The following is a 19,103-nucleotide window of genomic DNA, read 5'->3' as shown; positions in this document are numbered from 1 at the left end:
CTTTAAGAAATGTTCGTAAGCCATGAGGACATCGATTAGCTGCTGTAATGAATCTCTTTATTTCTGTGCTTATATAGTTTAAGGCAGTGTTTCCCAAAGTGTGGTACGCGTACCCCCAGGGGTACGGGAACAGTTTAGCTGGGGTACGCGTTCTTATGCGAAACTTCTTGCAACAAACGAAAATTTCAAAATTTTTTATTTAAAAACAAAGCTAGTCATGAAATTTGCGATTTGCTATTTTTTGCAGAGTTAACAGTTAATAATTAGTGGTGTCAACAGCTTGTTTAATTCAATTGCAATTCTTTTACAGTAAAAAATACATTCATTTTTTAATTAGTGGTACACACAATTTAGAAAGGGTACACAAAAGTCATAAGTTTGGGAAACACTGGTTTGGAGCATTAACACCTTGGCATATCATTTCTTAATATAAAAATGATCTTTGATTGCACTGTGAACAACAGCTCGCAACGGAATGTTGACAGAGATTCCAACTTGGCACGCCAAAATAATTAAAAAAAACAGTAAATAACTGCAAACTAAATTTTGCAAATATTTGACTATTTTTGCTTTCTTTTTAAAAGGTATAGCATGACACAACTACTATAAAGTGGAAAATTATATAAGCCTACGAATTATTTAGAAATAGTGGTAGATAAAAATCTATTAAATTGAATTTATTAAACCAAGGATCACAATTGATAAACTACCACTTTAAAATATTTATTTGCTGCCTGGAGCAAGTTGGCATCTCTGTGTTGAAGACGGCTGAGGCACGTCAATTATTACTTTGATATAAGAAACAAATGACGTCTCCCGGACGTCTTCGTATGTCAAGGGGTAAATATTTGAGTCAAGATAAGTGAAATTGTCAACAAGTTCGAATTTAATATTTCCGGTTTCTAAAAATTTGTAATTTGCAGGTGTTTTAATAATTGGCATGTATTTGGTCTTGTCTTCGTTAACAACTAGGTGCATCTTTTCTGAAGTATTCTTATGAGCGGCACCTGCTTTCAACAGTGCTTTTTTTTGTCTGTGCGAGGATTACCAAATCATCAGCAAAAGCCATGATTTGCGCTATTTTAGTGAGTGTTTACACCGGAATCACAAATTACCCATCCCAGCACCAAGTTTAAAAGAAGACAGACAAGAACTTCTCCCTGTCTCACACTATATACAATTCCAAAAAATTCTGTGAGTTAACCAGATAACTTTATACAGGATAAAGTGTTGGTTAATGTCGACTCTATAAGTCCCACAAGTTTATCTGGAATGCCTAGTTGATTAAGAGCTCTGAGTAGTAAATCACGATTAACACTATCGTAGGCTGATTTAAAGACAGTAAAAAGATAATGTAATTCGATACCATACTCTATAGATTTTATACATTGTTAGAAATTTCTCGGAAAAAATGGACAAATAACAATTTATTTTATAGTTATTTTATCATATTCAGACAAAACAGTCAAATAACAATTAATAAGATAGTAATCAAACTGTTAACTGTGAGAAAAACCGTTTATTAACTGCTTTCACATAATACGGTTAAACAACCAGAATTTTATCGCACCAACTTGGCTCACCTAATGAAGCCACTTTGCTTTTTGCAGGTGGGTACATATTATAACCGAAAGGGCTAATATGTCAGTCTTATGACCGACAGAGCAGGTGTTCGTGTCCTAGCGTTGACAACAAAATATTTCCTCCCTACCCTTCAACATATGAAGTGTTTCTAGTGTCTTGCACTCTCCAACGTCCATTACTTAACGAAAAACCTAGTTTCTATGCCCGGTTAATCTTCTGAAAGCATGCTAGTTGTAAATGGTTAAAAGAACCATATAGGTATATATTCATGGTCTTATAACTGTACTAGTTTAAACAGTTTCAAAACCATGAAGGTAAAAAATTTTTCTTTATCGTAACCTTTACAGTTAATTGGATGAAAAGACCGTAGTTGGTCATTTTACCATTATTTTAGAATGAAAATTCTAACAGTGAAGTAAAGCAACCTCATTAGGAATTCAACAAATGCTTGTAGAAACGGCGTTACTATGCGTTTTCGTACAACTAAGGTATAAATGTACTTATATAAATTTTTTATTTTTAACTGTGAGGACGCAAATTGATTTAGGTAAAAAATATCTACGATCAAAAATATATATATTTATAAAATTAAAAATACATTTATAAAATTAAAATTATATTTATTATTTACAATAAATATAACTTTATTAAAAATAATATTTATAATTTATTTATAATATAATTTGTAATATTTTTCTTCACCATTATAAATATTTAGTATAAAGTTGGTTCCCTTTCTAAAATTGGTACTATTTATCTACCTTTATGAGCACCCCTGTGCCTCAAGAAACTTAATAAAAACACTTTAAAAATACAACACAAACGCTCTGTTTGATTATACATTTAAAATGTTTGCAAACAATTGCATCGCAAAAGAAAATGGATCTCTGGATATAAAGATGACTATCAATCAAAAATTAACCACTTAGCATGACGCGGGCAAACAAAAGAGTTTTAAAAAAATCTGGTTTACGCCTGACTTGATTTGACGTAATTCTATTGCGTACATAAAAAAAAAGAATCTTTGACGGACCACCCAATCCAGAAATATATGACGTGAAACTTTCAAAATCACGTTCTTTTTTTGACCGCATCGAACTTTGAAAGAAAAAGGAGCTGAAATTGATAGAAGGAAAAATAGAGACTAAACTGTTTTGATGCGAAAAGACATACCCGTGTCCCCGAGAAAAAGGTTTCGAATTCATTTTCGGTGTTACACGGTTTTAATCAAGGTTGCCCGAGGAACACTTTGCGGATAGCTCATCTGTTGACTATAATTTTTTTTCTTCCCAACTGGCAATAGTCCAGAGAATCACCATGCAGTCTTGGATGCTATCGGGTGCTGAACACACCATGTCGACTTTCTTATTAAACAAATTTTTGGTTCAAAATGTGTATGCGGGTGAGTTTTTTTAGTTTCATTTTCCGATTAATTTTCTAATCTGTTGAGCATTTTTCCAGTTCCTAAATCCACATGCAGTTGATTGTAATCTGGTGCAGGCTTTGCTATATTAGATCGTACTTGTTATCCAGTTGCCTGAGAAATAAATTAAAATACTTTTTCTTATTCATTAAGATTATTTTGCTACTATATAAGTTGTTACGCAACATTTTTCTTTGTGATCTGCTAAGTAATCTTCCAATGTATAGATACTCCGGTGATTGCTTGAAAACGAATAATTTGCAAATCTGTCAGGTATTTTTTTTAATGTTTAAATTAGTTGAGGGCTTTTATGTATCAGATTATATTAGTTATTCATTTACAAGAAATAAATTAAAATATTCGTAGTATTCATACGTATTATTTGCCATGAAAGAATATTAATATTCCTCATAATAGAAAGTTATACCTAGTATTTTTTTTTAAGTGATGCTATTGCAGGTGAGTTACACAGCATTTTCCCATATTATAATGTGTTTAATATTTTTCCATTGTATGAATACTTCAGTAATTGTTTGAACACCAATAATTTTCTTATCTGCTAGGTATTTTTCAATATTTAAATTAGTTGCCGGATTTTCTACATCATGTTACATTAGTTGTTCAGTTACTTAAGAAATGAACTGAAATATTTGTAGTATTCATACATATTTCTAATATTCATACGTGCTATGAAAGTATACTAATATTCTGCATAATAACAAATAATACCTAGTTTTTTTTCAAAGAGATTTTAATGACGGTGAATTACATAGCATTCTTTCCAATGAAATAATTGCTAAATGCTTTTCCAATGTATGGATACTCCGGTAATTGAAGACTAATAATTTACTAATCTGTTAGATATATTTTCAATGTTCAAATTCGTTTGTAATCAGTTGCAGACTTTTCTATATTAGATTATACTAATTGTCTAGTTACTAAAGAAATAAATTAAAAGATTTTTTTCTTATTCATTCAGATTATTTGCTACGAAGCTATATTAATATTCTGCATAATAGCAAATAATGCAGAGTTTTTTTCAAAGTGATGTTTATGCAGATGAATAACCCACTATTTTTCCATAGGAACTGCTTACTACTTTTCCAATGTATATATTATTTCGTAATAACTGTTTGAATTCTAATACTCTGCTAATCAGTTAAATATATTTTCAATGAATAAATTCGTATGTAATCAGTTGTAGACTTAGTTATATTAGAATACATATTAGTACTCTGCATAATAATAAATACTACCCAGTTTTTTTTCTTCAAAAGTGATGTTAATGCAGGTGAATTACAGTTACATTTTTCCACGTGATCTGTTGATCATTTTCCTGCATACTCCTGTAATTGCTTTGAAGTCTTCGCCATATCTGATCGTCATTAATTCTCTCGGTACTTTTGAAGTCGTTTTCAAGCTATGAATTCTTAGTATTAAATTGTGTTAGTGAACCATGTTATAACAAACAAAACCTTGTTTTTTGCTTAAGGATACTTAAAATAGTTTAACACAGTATCTGCGAATGGTGCAATTAGTAATCTCTTCAATGTTTTGTCATTTGTATTTTTTAAGGTATTTAATTAAATTACCTGAAATTATTTTAATTTATTTGTAGACTAAATGAAATACCTATAAAAATAGGATAAATATCCTAATTACGTAATTCATCAAAAGACTCTAATTTTAAATAAAAAATTAAATTAGAATATAAATTCGAAATCTTTTCCATTTTATTCTATAATGTTTCTTAAAGACTTTTTATAAAAGTAAAGCTATGGTTTTAATTTTTTCCAAATTCTATTTGCACATTTTTACGTATATTTCAAAAAGAACTAAGACTTAATAAAGAGAAAATTTTGTTTTTCCGGAAATATATAGTTCTTTTTTTAGATAAAAATTAAGGATTTAAATTTTTTTTAAATTTTTAAAAAGAAACAATTAAAGCATTTCAAACCATTTTGAAATAACGTGCTGATTATTATTTTTACGATTTGTTTCAAGGCCTAAATAGTTTTGCATAAAAAATTTCAATTTTTATTTGTAAAGGTGCATATGAATATTTTAATTTAAATAAATTTTTAATAAAGAAGGGAATAGCATTTGAAGAATGTTGGAAGCTTTAAAAAAGTACTCTTTACCGAATTTAAATAATGATTTTAGAATTTAAAATTTTGGTAATATATTACCATAATGACATTTCTGTTAAAAAAGACAACAACATGATTCTGGTTAAGAAAACCAAAATGTAAGATATTTCAGTCATTCATTAGGTAATTTTTCCTCTCATATGGTAACGGTTTAACAGAAATTCTAGTTTTCAAAATAATATAGTTCTAATTACTACACATTTAGTAAAAAATACAAAACTGAAAGTAAATTTAACCGAATAAATGGTTTTTATTCCTAGCCCAGCGGTATCATGATAAAATTACCAAATTTTACTACATTTAAAAATTTTTAATAAATATCATAAAACCATATTTTATTCCAAAGTGCTTCGGTAAAAATTCTGAGGCTTTGTTATTCCCAAAAACACAGTAAATTTTACCATATTCCGATAGTTTTTAACCAAACTTTTTTTCTCAGTGTAAAATTGATTTATTTCATTCGAACCATTGATGTGTGATTATTATCAAAATTCCCAGATAGTTTTTTATTTGTGTCAACGCTTATGGGTTTAGAAAAATATTCTTTTTTTACTGAACCGACGTAATTTATTTTATAAAACTTTTCAAATGTTCTCTACCTTATTATATTTGTATACTCAGTATTGTACTTTATCCTAAATTTTCGTTAAAACCTTTGCGTTTTCTCCAAAACTTTTTATGTTAGCCTTGATGAAATTTGAAGATCGTAAACTTTCAATTTGAAATATCTTATTTTTCGTTATCGTAATGCATCGGAGAAATATTCTTTACCCAGAATTCTTCTAAGTGCTATACAACAGGTAAAGAAATTTTTTTGTAAAAAGCTTCGGATGTTGTTTTTCATTTTTTCCTTTCCTAAAAATTTGAAGTGTTCAAAACAGAATTTATTTCAATAGTGTAGCCGGGAAAATTATTATCCTTATTTTTGCATTTTTCAAAAGATTCCCCCCCCCCTTTCTTTTTCTTTTCTAAATAATGCCATATAGCAGAACCTATACAAAATACACATTTTCTGTTTTTTACTATTTAGTTTCTCATATAAGCACATTTAACATTATCTTTTGTTATTCAAAACTTTTTCGCTGTTTCAGTATAATAATAATTATTATTATTCTATATTTTTTTATTTGTTGAAAGAGATAAAAATATTATTTTCAGAAAAAAGAGTTTTTCAGTTGTGTATTTTAATTTTAAAATTCAGTTTCGGAAATAAAGAAAGATGCAAAAACTTATTTAAAAAATATAGACTTTTAAAAATATAAATCCATCTCATGATCAAAAATACTAATTTGATTATATTTTTCAGATGACGACTATTCTGCATGATTTTACAGTATATCCAACAGTAAATTTAATTAGTTCGTGCAATTTATGATTAGAATTCAAAATTTTTACCTATAGGAGATGAATTGTCTGGAACAAATTATCTTGGTTCTTTTTCTTGAGGCTGAAATTAATGCAATTTTTTGCTTTGTGTCTTACAATGCAGTGTCTTGTAAAATATTTTAGTAGTTGAGGTCGCAAAAATAGAATATTACACAATAACATGAAGTTAAACCAACTGAAATTGAAAAATTACTTTTTTCTTATTTCAAATTCTAGGAACTGAATAATTAATCAAAAAGCAGCTAAAGGCAATCAATACAACATCTAAACGTATTCTTATTACTTTTATTTAATTCTCAGGATATATTAATTAAATCGAACTTTTCAAATGTTAGGTAAAAGTTTTATTGCCCTTAGCGACTTAGGTCATTTTCCAGTTCGCAAGCCTGGAATTATTTACTAATTTTGAAAAAAAAAATTTACAAATATCTAATTAATTAAAAAATTCTATTTTTCGAATATGTTGCGCATATATCATACGCATGATGTAACACGAAAATGCGTCCTTATGATTTTTGAATTAACTTTCCTCCAATAATTCTCATATAGCGTAAGCCGTTTTTTTATTATCAAATTCCACTTAACTTAAAACAACATCCTCAAACTCTTGACAAGTGGAAATGATTACCTTTTTGTATGAGGACAATCCCTGAATGTAAAAAACACAGTCGAACACATTTTTTCAAGGTTAATCAGAAGTTTTTCCCTGTCTTAATGTCAAAACTTTTATGAATCGCCTCTGACGTCACGAATCACGAGAAAGAATTGACATGGCTAATTAAGATGAAGCCATAGTCTTTGTGAATCTCGGAAGTTTTTAAACTGAAATGTTCGAGTTCAATTTTTTTTTTTGTAAACAAAGATAAAGAAAAAAGGATTGTGAGTTTTCGAGTTAATGAAAATGAAAGGGAGAAGTTATACATATTTTTATTCATAATTTTTAAAATACTTTTCCTTAAAACTATTCTTTTTTGTATTTATGTAACGTTTTATTCTCATATATAATACCCTACTAATATTACTTGAGTACACTATTTTTTTTTGTATTTATATAAAATTTTATTCTAATATATAATATCCTACTAATATTACTTGTGACCGTGTGAGGTTTTCGTGGTGTTTCTCTCCGTTTAACGCGAATGCAGATTAGTTCCATGCGAAAAGTCCTCTACGAAGGCTAGTTTCCCTTGTCTTTTGCGTCGGGTTCAAACATACGAGACTACGAAGTTGAATATTGATAGTCGTTAACTCAATATTGGAACGGTTGTTCAAGGCCAGGAATAAAAAATAAAAACAAAGAACATTAGATTAATTCCACGTTCTTTCAGCTAATTTTCTAAAAAGTTAAGTGCAGTGCCTCAAAATAAAAAACGGACCATCCTGAATAACTTTTGATAAAATGATTGGATCTTCAGGTTCTAGGATTCAATTTTAATGGTTTGAGGGGGTGACATTAAATGTGCTAGTTAATTAGTGCAGACGATATTTTAAGTTACGAAATCAGACCCAAAAACGTACTTTTTCTGAATAAACATGCTTTTCTTCGAAGGATTCGAACTTCTGACCCCTCAAAAACAGTGGCCGTAATCTGGGAAATATGGTCCCCATAGCTTGATCAGGAGAGAGGTTCAAAGTTTGTAACCCTCAATGTTAATTTTATTTTTTGCGTATTTCGTCGTATCTCAAGAACTTTTTAAGCGATTTTAAAAATTTTTGCACATAATTATAATATTCGTTTATCTAAAGATAATTCCATGCAAAATATTACTTTTAATAGATATTAATTATTTTTTATTATTTCAACAGAATATTTTGAATTGTGAAGTCTATAATTTTTTACACCATTTCGAAGAACTCATTTTACATGACAAAATGAGCGAAATGAGTCAAACAATTAGTGTCTGAGAAATTGAATTGTAAAAATACGGCTTCTTTAAAATTCGATTTCTCAGAAACTCTTCGACCGATTTAGCTCAAATTTTGTATTTCACCTTGTAAAATTACATTCTTTGAAATGATGTAAAATCTTTTATACCTTACTATTCAAAATTGCTTCGAGAATTATTAAATATAATAACAGAAAATAATAAATATTTATTACCAGCTTGCACAGAAATATATCTGTATTATTGAACTGTATTTTATTAAAATAACATTTTTGTTATTCCGCACTCAAAAGAAATATCTTAATTCCAGTCCATTTTTTTAACTACATTTCAGGAAATATTTCAATTTCATTTTTTGTTCGAATTAGCGAATGACAATTGCACAAATTGACCGTCCTTCAACTTTCAAAGAGAAAACAATATGTCATTTATGAAATGCTTATGAGAACAGTTCATGAGAGTACAAATGTATTGTGCATTAAAACAAAGGTTTTGTTCCATTAAATTTTTCTGAAGAAAGACACAACTGCATATAAATCTAATTACAAAAATAATCAGAAATAATTTCAACTCTAATGTGAAAACTAAATTATCGAAAGATACAATTATTTTTAGTTATGAGGAATCTAATCTGTAGAGAAATATTACTTTATTTCTAGACATTTAATTGAGAATTATGATAAAAATAGTTGCCTTGAACATAATAGAGATGTAATGTCACTGATTGAAAGAATGTTTATAATATTTATCTTTTTCTTTTGTATTCACATTGGTTTCTTTGATATGTTATTATTTTATAAATGAACAGAGTGTAAGGAAAAAGAAATGGAACACCCTGAAAACTTTAGATATATTGATCTGATTTTCATTTACTAGGATCTAAGCCTAATTGTTCCAGGAGGTGACCTCAAATATGCTAATTAATTAGTTCAGACGATATTTTAAGTTACGAAATCACTCACATAAACGTACTTTCTCTGAAGAAACGTATCTTTTTTTTCCTGACGGATTATGATTCCTGTCCCCTAAAATATAGGGGGTAGACGAAATCTGGGAAAATATAGTCCCAATTATTCACCGAAAAAAAGTACTGACAAAAATAATAGAATATAGTAAAATTTACTTTGTTTCTAGCTCTAGGGGGAACACAAAAAGTTCGGTGAAACAAACGTGTGGGCAATCACCGGCCAAATTATCTTCTTCCTTCTAAAAGACAAATTTTTTGGAAATAATTAATTTCCAAAAGTAATTAAAAGACAATTATTTTTGGAAAATCCACTGCACATTAAAAAATAAAAAACATATATATATACTACACCAAGGGTTTCCACAAGCATTAAAAATTTAATAGTGATAGTAAATTTACTTTAAAAGTAATAAATATCTCTATTTTGTATTAAGATATCATATTTGCATTTGGTGATCTTTTAGGACAAAATTTTTATACATATATAAATTTTATTAAAAAAATAACATATAATGGTGATCAATAATATATTTATTAATCGAGTCTGATCTCCTGTTTGACCACTTGCCATTTCCCCTTGCTATAACGACAATTTTCTTTAACAAATTTTTTCCTTAACAAATTTTCTTTAACAAAATTTCCCATAACAAATCAATACCTCTGGGGGTACTGGATTGGAGATCGATCGTTCTCTGATTCAGGTCAAAATTACGATCTGTGGATGAATGAATGGATATATGAATGGGTCCGCCCTATAAACGGGTGTGACGTATGGTGTGGCAGAAGTCGAATTATTGGCCATAGATGGCGCCACTGAAAAACAAGAACAATCGCACCCCCTCTGCCTAAACAGGCATACATCCACAACATAACGACCATTCCATTTGCTATTGTGAATCGTAGCTAAAACGGACTCTTACTGCATTTAAATTCATTATTTGTCCTCTGCAACAGTTGTTAAAATTACTACTTTTATATTTTAAGCAAATATATTTATGTGTAAACTTCTTGTAACATGTGGAATTTGTTTTTATCCTTAGGTTTTTTTTCCGTATAGAATAAAATAACTATCAACATAGAATATTTCAATGAACCTAAGATAACGAATTAAGTTTTGCAGAAAATACCTTAATCGAAATTAGTGTTCCGGTAACCGAATTCCCTATAGAATCTGGTCACTGATGGATATTTTCGCAGCTGGATAGTTAACAGAGTCTTAGTATAAATTGATCTTATTTAATGTTACGCTATTCCGTAAAGCGGGGGAGCATTGTTTGGAAACATTCATTGTTTTATACATTGTCTACTGCTATTTGCTCAATAGTTTACCGGTAAAACTGGAATGAAAATGATTGCATATATTTTTTAATGTAAATTGATTCTTTTTTTTATCTAAAGAAATGTTTCATTCGTTGCACTTCTTTTAGAATTTAAACTAATTATATACCCTGAGAAAAAAATAGGGTCAAAACTTATGGAATATGGTAAAATTTACCGTGTTTTTATCTCTATTACAGATGCGCTTTGGTTATGACTTTGGTAAAATTAAGAATGAAATATGATTCTATAATAAGAGATAAAATTTGCTAATTTAATCTAGATATCTTAGAGCATGCCATAGAAACCATTTATTTGGTTATCTGCACTTTTCAGTTTTTTATTTGTTTACTAAATATGTGGTAATAAGAGCTGTAATTTTGTAAACCAGAATTTCAGGTAAACCGTTACCTTATAAACGAGCAATTACCAACTGGTTTTGTATATTTTGGTCTTATTAAACAAAATTATGATTTTTTGTACCAGAAATGTCGTTACTGTATAATACGGTAGCTTTACCGGAGTTTTTTCATACAAGTATATTTAGCGGTTTTTAATTGTTGAATGCTTTTTTTTAAGTAATTCTACTTTTTTTTTATTATAACTCCTTTCTATTTGAGGTCTTAATGTTAAATGTAATCACAATAATCTTAGTATTATTATTAATATTAATCTTATTACTTACTTAGCATCGATAATCACTAGTAATATTAATGATTAATTGTGAATTGATAACATGCAAAATGCAAATAAAATAATTTTTCTACTATTCGATAATATATCTACTATCAATAATTCAGTCTTGTTGTCCTTTAAGTTGAGGTTACGTTTTGAAGCGCACTTCTTAGAAATTGTAAATAAAAATTGTTAAAATGCCAACTAATTTATGAATACAGACACGAAGTGTACATAAAATGTTGCGTGTTTTAAATGGATACGGATATGGCATACTTAAAAAAAAGATACACAGTGAGAATTTTCGTGAAGGACGTCTTTTGAAAACCAATACCTTATCCTATTTTCCGGTTTTGGGTTTTCAAGCATGACTGTACAACTTTATATAAGAGTTTTTCGTTCACTATTATTAAACCATTTGAGGTTAATATGCGTATAATTTTTAGTATCTGTACAGTAAACTATGCAGGATTGAAAAAATTCTTCGTGTGTTCAGGTACATAAAGAATTTTTAAGCAAATATAAATATACTTTATATCAAAAACTGAAATTAGAAAAAAAATAATTATATATACACTGTAAAAAATTCCTGATCAAATTATGATATGAAATACCGGCATTTTCGGTGTATTATTCGTAAAATCCATTTTTACAATGTCCCACAATCGTTCCCAGTAGAAAACCGAAGTCAAGCGTAGTTTGATCAGCCTGCGTAGGGACTGAGTGTGTGCGGTATCGATTCTCGTTAAACTGTTCTACAGTAAAATGCTCGAAGGAAAAACGACATTATTACAACTACTTTGTCACAAATGTAGTTAACTGAGCAGCGAGGGCTCAGCGGATAGAGCGTTCGCTTTCCAATGAGGCGAACCGGGTTCGAATCCCAGGCGATACGAATCCCGCATTCAGCTTGCACCGACTACAGTGCTGACGAGAAATATTCTCAGTGGTAGACGGATCATGGGTTAAAGTCTCCTTGCAGTCAGGCTAACTGAGGGAGGTTCTCGTGGTCTTCCTCTCCATGTAACGCAAATGCGGGTTAGCTTCATCAGGAAGTCCTCCACAAAGGCAAATTTCTCCCAATACTCGATCCACGAGTTCCCTTGTCTACTGGATTGGGTTCAAAATTACAAGGCTACGGAGCTGAACATTAGTAGTCATAAACCCATGAAATTGGGTCGACTGTTCAACGACGGTTATAAAATAAAATATAAAATGTAGTGAACTCTAACTACAACTACACTTTTTTAAATGCAGTGACTGCAAACTATTTTGGAATCGTAGTGACTACTTCTATACTTTAAGGAATCCAACTTTGCCGGAGAAATTAATTTACGCATCTTGTTCAAAATGGTTTTGGATAAAAAAATTGGCTTATATTAAACATGGAGAACTATTTCGAAACATTTATTCATGTCTCCATGAGCCTGTCTCTTATTCTAAAACATTTCTTTCTAATGTATTCATTTAGTCTTCAACTTTTAATGCCTTTCTTGAGAAAGAATATTTAATTTAAGAGATGCTAGGAAATTGTCAAATCTTCGCAATTTCGTTAAGTGCTTACTGCTCTTTTATCTCCTCAAATAAATCAAGTGCATCGAAAATATGTTTCCTTCCTTTCAAATATCATCAATGTTTTACGAGCCTACATTCGCTAGAGAAAGTGTGACCAAGGAGATAAATTATCTATTATTCACAATGGGTAGCTTAAATATTAGTTATACGTAACTCTAAATACTCAATTCTTGTTAACTCACAGTCAAAGAGATATTTAAATTGCGTGCTTTGACAGACCCGTGAAGATTTGTAGCATGAAATTCGAAAAATTAGTTGTGTTATAACCTTGTTCATATACTAAACTATCGCAAAATGTAGTTGCCAAGAATCACTACAAACTACTGTTTTTTTTTGTATCGCACTACTCACTACACTTACTTTTTTAAAAATGTAGCACACTATACTACAAACTACGAAAAAAAGTAGCACACTACACTACAAAAAAAAGTAGCACACTACACTACAAACTACGAAAAAAAGTAGCACACTACACTACAAACTACGAAAAAAGTAACACACTACACTACAAACTACGAAAAAAAGTAGCACACTACACTACAAAAAAAAGTAGCACACTACACTACAAACTACGAAAAAAAGTAGCACACTACACTACAAACTACGAAAATAAGTAGCACACTACACTACAAAGTACGAAAAAATGTAGCACACTACACTACAAACTACGAAAAAAAGTAGCACTCTTCACAACAAACTACGAAAAAAAGTAGCACACTACACTACAAACTACGAAAAAATGTAGCACACTACACTACAAACTACGAAAAAAAGTAGCACACTACACTACAAACTACGAAAAAAAGTAGCACACTACACTACAAACTACGAAAAAAGGTAGCACACTACACTACAAATTACTAAAAAAAGTAGCACAAACAACAACAAACTGTGAAAAAAAGTAGCACTCTACTCTACAAACTACGAAAAATAGTAGCACACTACACAACAAACTACGAAAAAAAGGAGCACACTACACTACAAACTACGAAAAAAAGTAGCGACTACTGTAGTTTCACTACTTGCAGTGCGCTACTTCCGACCACTGGTCGTAGGCTACCAACGCGGAACAGTTATCCCCTCTGCAGAGGATCAAAATTGTGACGGCATGTCTTCGGATCATCCTCGGGGATGTTTTCCAGACCATCGCCAATAGCTCATTGTGCAGCTCTATTCTAATGTAAATAAAGTACTAACCTACATGCCATTTTAACCTTGAAATATTACACCATGATTTTTACAGTAATATTTATTTAATTAGAGTGATTCAGTGATTTTATGGTAATTATTGCTGTAAAAATTACGATACATCAGATTTTTTGCTGCGAAACATATTCCAGTAAAAAGAAATTTTACGGTAAAAAGTACCGGCACTTGGTGTGCCGGCAAATTTTACAGCAATTTGATCTGGAATTTTTTATATCTTGAAAACGTTATTTATTGAAAATTCAAACAGTAGATCAAAAGTTATTTAGAGGAACGGGTATTTATTTTTCCAACCATATTTACCTTTTTACTTGGAAAAGATGCTTCTATATTACAATGATTCATTGTCCGATGCTCGAGAGCAATTTTTTCCTTTGTTCTGCAACACTTCCATCTGACCAGATGCCCCATGCATATAAAAATCTAACATCCTCTTGATTCCGGAAATAGCACCACTTTTGCTTCCTCTTCTTCTCTTACTTCCTATGCTAAGGAAGAAAGTGAGAAAAAGAAGGATGAATCGATTTCTTTTTATCTCTTTTTTTGAACCATACACGTGTTACACATTCATTAACAACAGTCAGAATTTTTAAATTAAATTATGTTTTGTCTTTGTTTCGATAGTAAATTGGCGGATAAATTTTTGATTTGTGGCTTGTTAGCGCGTGAGAATTTTCAACATCGCAATCATGTATTGTGCCTTGATTCGGATGTGTTCATTTATTGAATTGCGCGATGCTTGTTAATTTTTTTTACTTCTTCTTCTGAGAACAGGTGGTGTTAGTTTTGAAACGATGTGCTTAATTAGGGATCTTGTTATTCCTCAGTATTTGGTTTTATTCCTTTTTTAGTTTGTGTTTGTGTGTCTTGAAAATTAGCTGAAAATGTTGAAGAAAATATTTTTAGCGAAAATGGAATTATTTTATAAACAAAGGGATGGCGTATCAGCTCTCGATTATTGTAAGTTTTGAAATCTTTATCGATCATATCTTTTTATTTACGATGAATGCTGTATGAAACAGATTATTGCTTCTTTATTAGTCTTCTTTTTTAAAAAAGTTTTATTCGATTTTTCAAAAATTATTTCGTAGCACTTAAGTTATCTTAATGAAATTGAAGCTTTAATAAAAGCTTTTCCTAATCTTTATAACTTTTTGTTAATTTTTCTCATTTGCAAATATATTACGGCCAAAAATGGTGAATTCCATATCACTTTACGATCTACTTTACTAATTAAAGACAACTACGAGAGATTTTAATAGTATTTTTTCCCCGACTTTAATACTAATCTGTTTACTAAGTAGAAACTGGGCAAATACTTTTTTTTAAAGTATTAAAACTGCTGATTTCTATTTACTTTTTTTCACTTATTTCTGTTGATTAACAATCTACTTGAGAAACACAATTAAATTATACTCGTATAAAAATCACAATTAGGCGCACGGAGAATTGAACAAAAAAGCTTGTTTTGTTTAAAAAAAAGAGTGTTTATTCATTTCCCTGTCTTCTTTTTTTCATTGAGACAACAGCCCTTTATGGGCCAAGGTCTTCTTCGCAATCTTCTTCTTTTACCTATTCCTCTTCACTAATGTGTTCCAGGTGGTTCCTCTCAATGTTTAAAAGTCTTCTTCAATGCACTCTGATGGGAATGGGCCTGACTGCATTAATTAGACAGCCTGGGCTCGCATCCGACTCAGGAACAAATCGACCCGAAATCTGAATGTTAAAGGATCTATTCAGCTGATGCTTTCAGTTATTTGAATGCGGTTTATTTTAATATAGTTAATGTTTTCCTCTCTATAGCTCGTTCAACTCATTATTGTAGCTGTTCCATGCCTCCGTTGTATTTGGATTCCATAGCATCGGCTCCATTTACTGCTGATGTTCACTGTATCGAGAACCATTCTCTCAAACGTAGATAATTATTGGTCTCGGAAATAACAAAGATAGATCATGCGTTTTGTCATTGCCTACGTTTGTTGAGAACATTCGTATGCAGAAACACTCGAGTAGCGCCCTCTATGTAATTGGAATTAATGAAGCGAATTTGAGTTAGACATTTAAAATAAAGATTCTTTAACTCCTGTAAATTAGAAGAAATTTTTGAAGGGGTCATATTTAACAGTTTAGACATATGGGCGTTAATTAACGCATCTTTCTGACCGAATGTATCTTGAATTAATTTAAGAACCGGTTTATAGTTGTTTTCTGTTATCGCAAAACCTTTAATGCAGGAAAGTGCCTCACCGCCAAGACAACTAAATAAATATGAAATTTTTTCACATCTGAGAGAGAAGTATTTTTGTCAATAGAATTTTCATATTGATTCCAGAAATTCAAATGTTCTGATGGATCGCCATAATAAGTTTGAATTTTCAATTTTGGCAATTTTGCGTTAATATTTGATCCGCTACGATTCACTGGGTTTTCTTGAGCATTATTATATTTATTTTCAATTACGCTATCGATTCTATTTTGTTTTTTAATTTAACAGTAGTAAAAACTATTTCTTCGTTATATTCATCAATTTTTTTCTATTTCTGATTGAATATCATCGATATCTAAAAGATTTTCGATTTTAATATCTAAAGATTTGATTTGATCGTCTTTGGTTTGTAATTGGACCAACAGACTTTCGAATTCAACGATTTCAATTCCTGTTCATCTAAAACATTTCTGATCCATGTGTGAGCACACTATAAAAATTTTTGCGTCAAATTACTGTAATTATTACGTAACGTAATTTTTATGTAGCGCAATTATTACATAATTATTAATTTTCAGTTAATTATTACGTACGTTTTACGGTAATTATTACGTATAAATTATGGTATACTGGATTTTTTGTTCCGTAACATGTTCGGGTAAAATGTATTTTATTGCGAAAAATACTGGTCCCCCGAGGGCCAGTATATTTTACTGGAATTTGATCCGGAATTTTTTATAGTGCAATGGTCTAATAATGTTTTTTATAACATAATTTTTTACTAATTGTTGAATATTTCTTAATGCATATAATCAACTATGAGTCATACAATTTATCAAATTAGTATCTAAGTCATTCGTTTTACTTTATTTCATTTTATAACAGTCACTGAACAGCCGACCCAATTTTGGGCTTACGACTACTAATGCAGCCCTGTAATTTTGAACCCAATCCAGAAGACAAGGGAACTCTGGGATCAAGTATTGCGTGAAATTTGCCTTCGTGGATGACTTTTGGATGGAGCTAACCCGCATTTGCGTTACATGGAGGGGAAAACCATGTCATTAGTTTTATTGATTTATTTTTAGTTTTGAGTGTATTATATTGAAAAAGAGAGAGTTTTGTCATAAAATAAGCACGTATGTATGATAAACACAATCGAATCAGTGTTCAGCTCCCTTGTTGAATTATAACGCGTTAATAATAAACAATTATTAAAACAATTATATCTCCATAAAAACAATTGCTTTCCTTTTAATTTAAATAATTTCTTTCCAACTCATATTTTATTTTTAGAGTTCTGATAATTTTATTATTTAGACATTTCATAGATGTTTATATGCTAATTGTTTTTTTCTTCTTATCTCTCTATGTTTTATTACTACATCAGTCATGGCATTTTGTCTAATATATTTGATGTCGGACGCAGATTTGATGTCTAGTATTAAGAGCAAATCGACTCTAATCTGTTTCGTATGTAATAAACTGATGGATGTAAAAAGAATTATTTCCTGTTATTCAATCTTTTAGATAGCTTTATTGCTGCAAATGATATACGATGCTGTTTTTATTTTTTGCTTCATTTGGTTTATATCATTTAGTTTGTATTTGTCATGTCGATAAAAGAAATAGTATTGGTTTGTGATCATAAAAATCCTCCGATTTGTTGCCTAAAGTGTCCTGTTTATTTATTTTATTCGCAGGAGTTTTTTTTTGGATTGTTATTTATAATCGTTCATAATATTTTCATTGCATTTCCAAGTGTTTTGTGGACTTAAAAACATCACATTTGTGGAACAATTAATAAAAACTTTATATTCGATTTTCTTTTTTGCAAGAAATAAGTCAACTTAGCCGTCAAATGATAATATATGTTAAATTTTCATTTCATCTAAAGGATTTTCTTTTATCTGTGTTTGCAAAAAATTATAATTAAAGATTAAAAATTTATTTGGATATCGGATTTTGTAAATGGCGGATTTTTTAAAATTATCCCTACATTATTAATTTCATTATTGTTAAGTTTGCAAAAAACTATAATTAAAGATTAAATACTTTTTTGGATATCTGATTTTGTAAATGGCAGATTTTTTAAAATTTTCCCTACATTATTAATTTTAACTGTTTTTACACAATTAACTGGAATCGAATTACGGCTTATTTTCTATGTCTTCAGTAAATAAAAGATATAAGGTTTCTTAGAGATGAAATAAAGATATATTTCAGTTTCATATTTTTTGTAAATAAGTTAAAAATACGTTTCTAATTTCATACAATTATTGGTCTAAAATTGCTTGTGAAATCCGGAACAGCTTCCATTTGCCCTATTTTATACATAAAAATACATTTTTAGCACCATTCTCAGCTTATTTAAATAAAAATACTATTTTAGTATCATTTTCGGCTTATATAAATAAATATACATTTTTAGTATCATTCTCCGTTTATTTAAGTAAAAGTACAATTTTAGTACCTTTCTCAGCTTATTTAAATAAAAATGCATCTTTAGAATTATTCTCAGCTTATTTAAATAAAAATACAATTTTAATATCGTTATCAGCTATTCAAATAAAAATACATTCTTAGTATCATTCTCAGCTGATTTAAATAAAAATGCATTTTTAATATCATTCACAGCTTATTTAAATAAAAATTAATTTTTAATATCATTATCATCTATTTAAATAGAAATGCATTTTTAGTATCATTGTCAGCTCAATTAAATAAT

At 29.6% G+C, this 19,103-nt stretch overlaps 1 protein-coding gene across 3 annotated transcripts in view; it reads left to right on the top strand.

The window, feature by feature from the left end:
* Window positions 1–19,103, top strand: part of Mctp (multiple C2 domain and transmembrane region protein) — a 227,300-nt gene that overhangs the window by 23,852 nt on the left and 184,345 nt on the right. The window contains exon 1 of one of the 3 annotated variants that reach the window (XM_043038837.3): window positions 2,610–2,986. The exons of 1 other annotated variant lie outside the window; for it this stretch is intronic. In XM_043038837.3, coding sequence (XP_042894771.1) covers window positions 2,902–2,986 — 85 coding nt within the window. In that variant the 5' untranslated portion in view covers window positions 2,610–2,901. Of the gene's footprint in view, window positions 1–2,609; window positions 2,987–14,654; window positions 15,130–19,103 lie in introns of those variants that run through there. One more of the 3 variants, XM_071177743.2, reaches the window with a different exon arrangement.

Source organism: Parasteatoda tepidariorum, chromosome 2 (genome assembly GCF_982258835.1).
Source record: "Parasteatoda tepidariorum strain Cologne lab strain chromosome 2, Ptep-v5.0, whole genome shotgun sequence".
Classification (NCBI taxonomy): Eukaryota; Metazoa; Arthropoda; class Arachnida; order Araneae; family Theridiidae; genus Parasteatoda; species Parasteatoda tepidariorum.
This window is presented reverse-complemented; position numbering and strand designations above follow the sequence as displayed.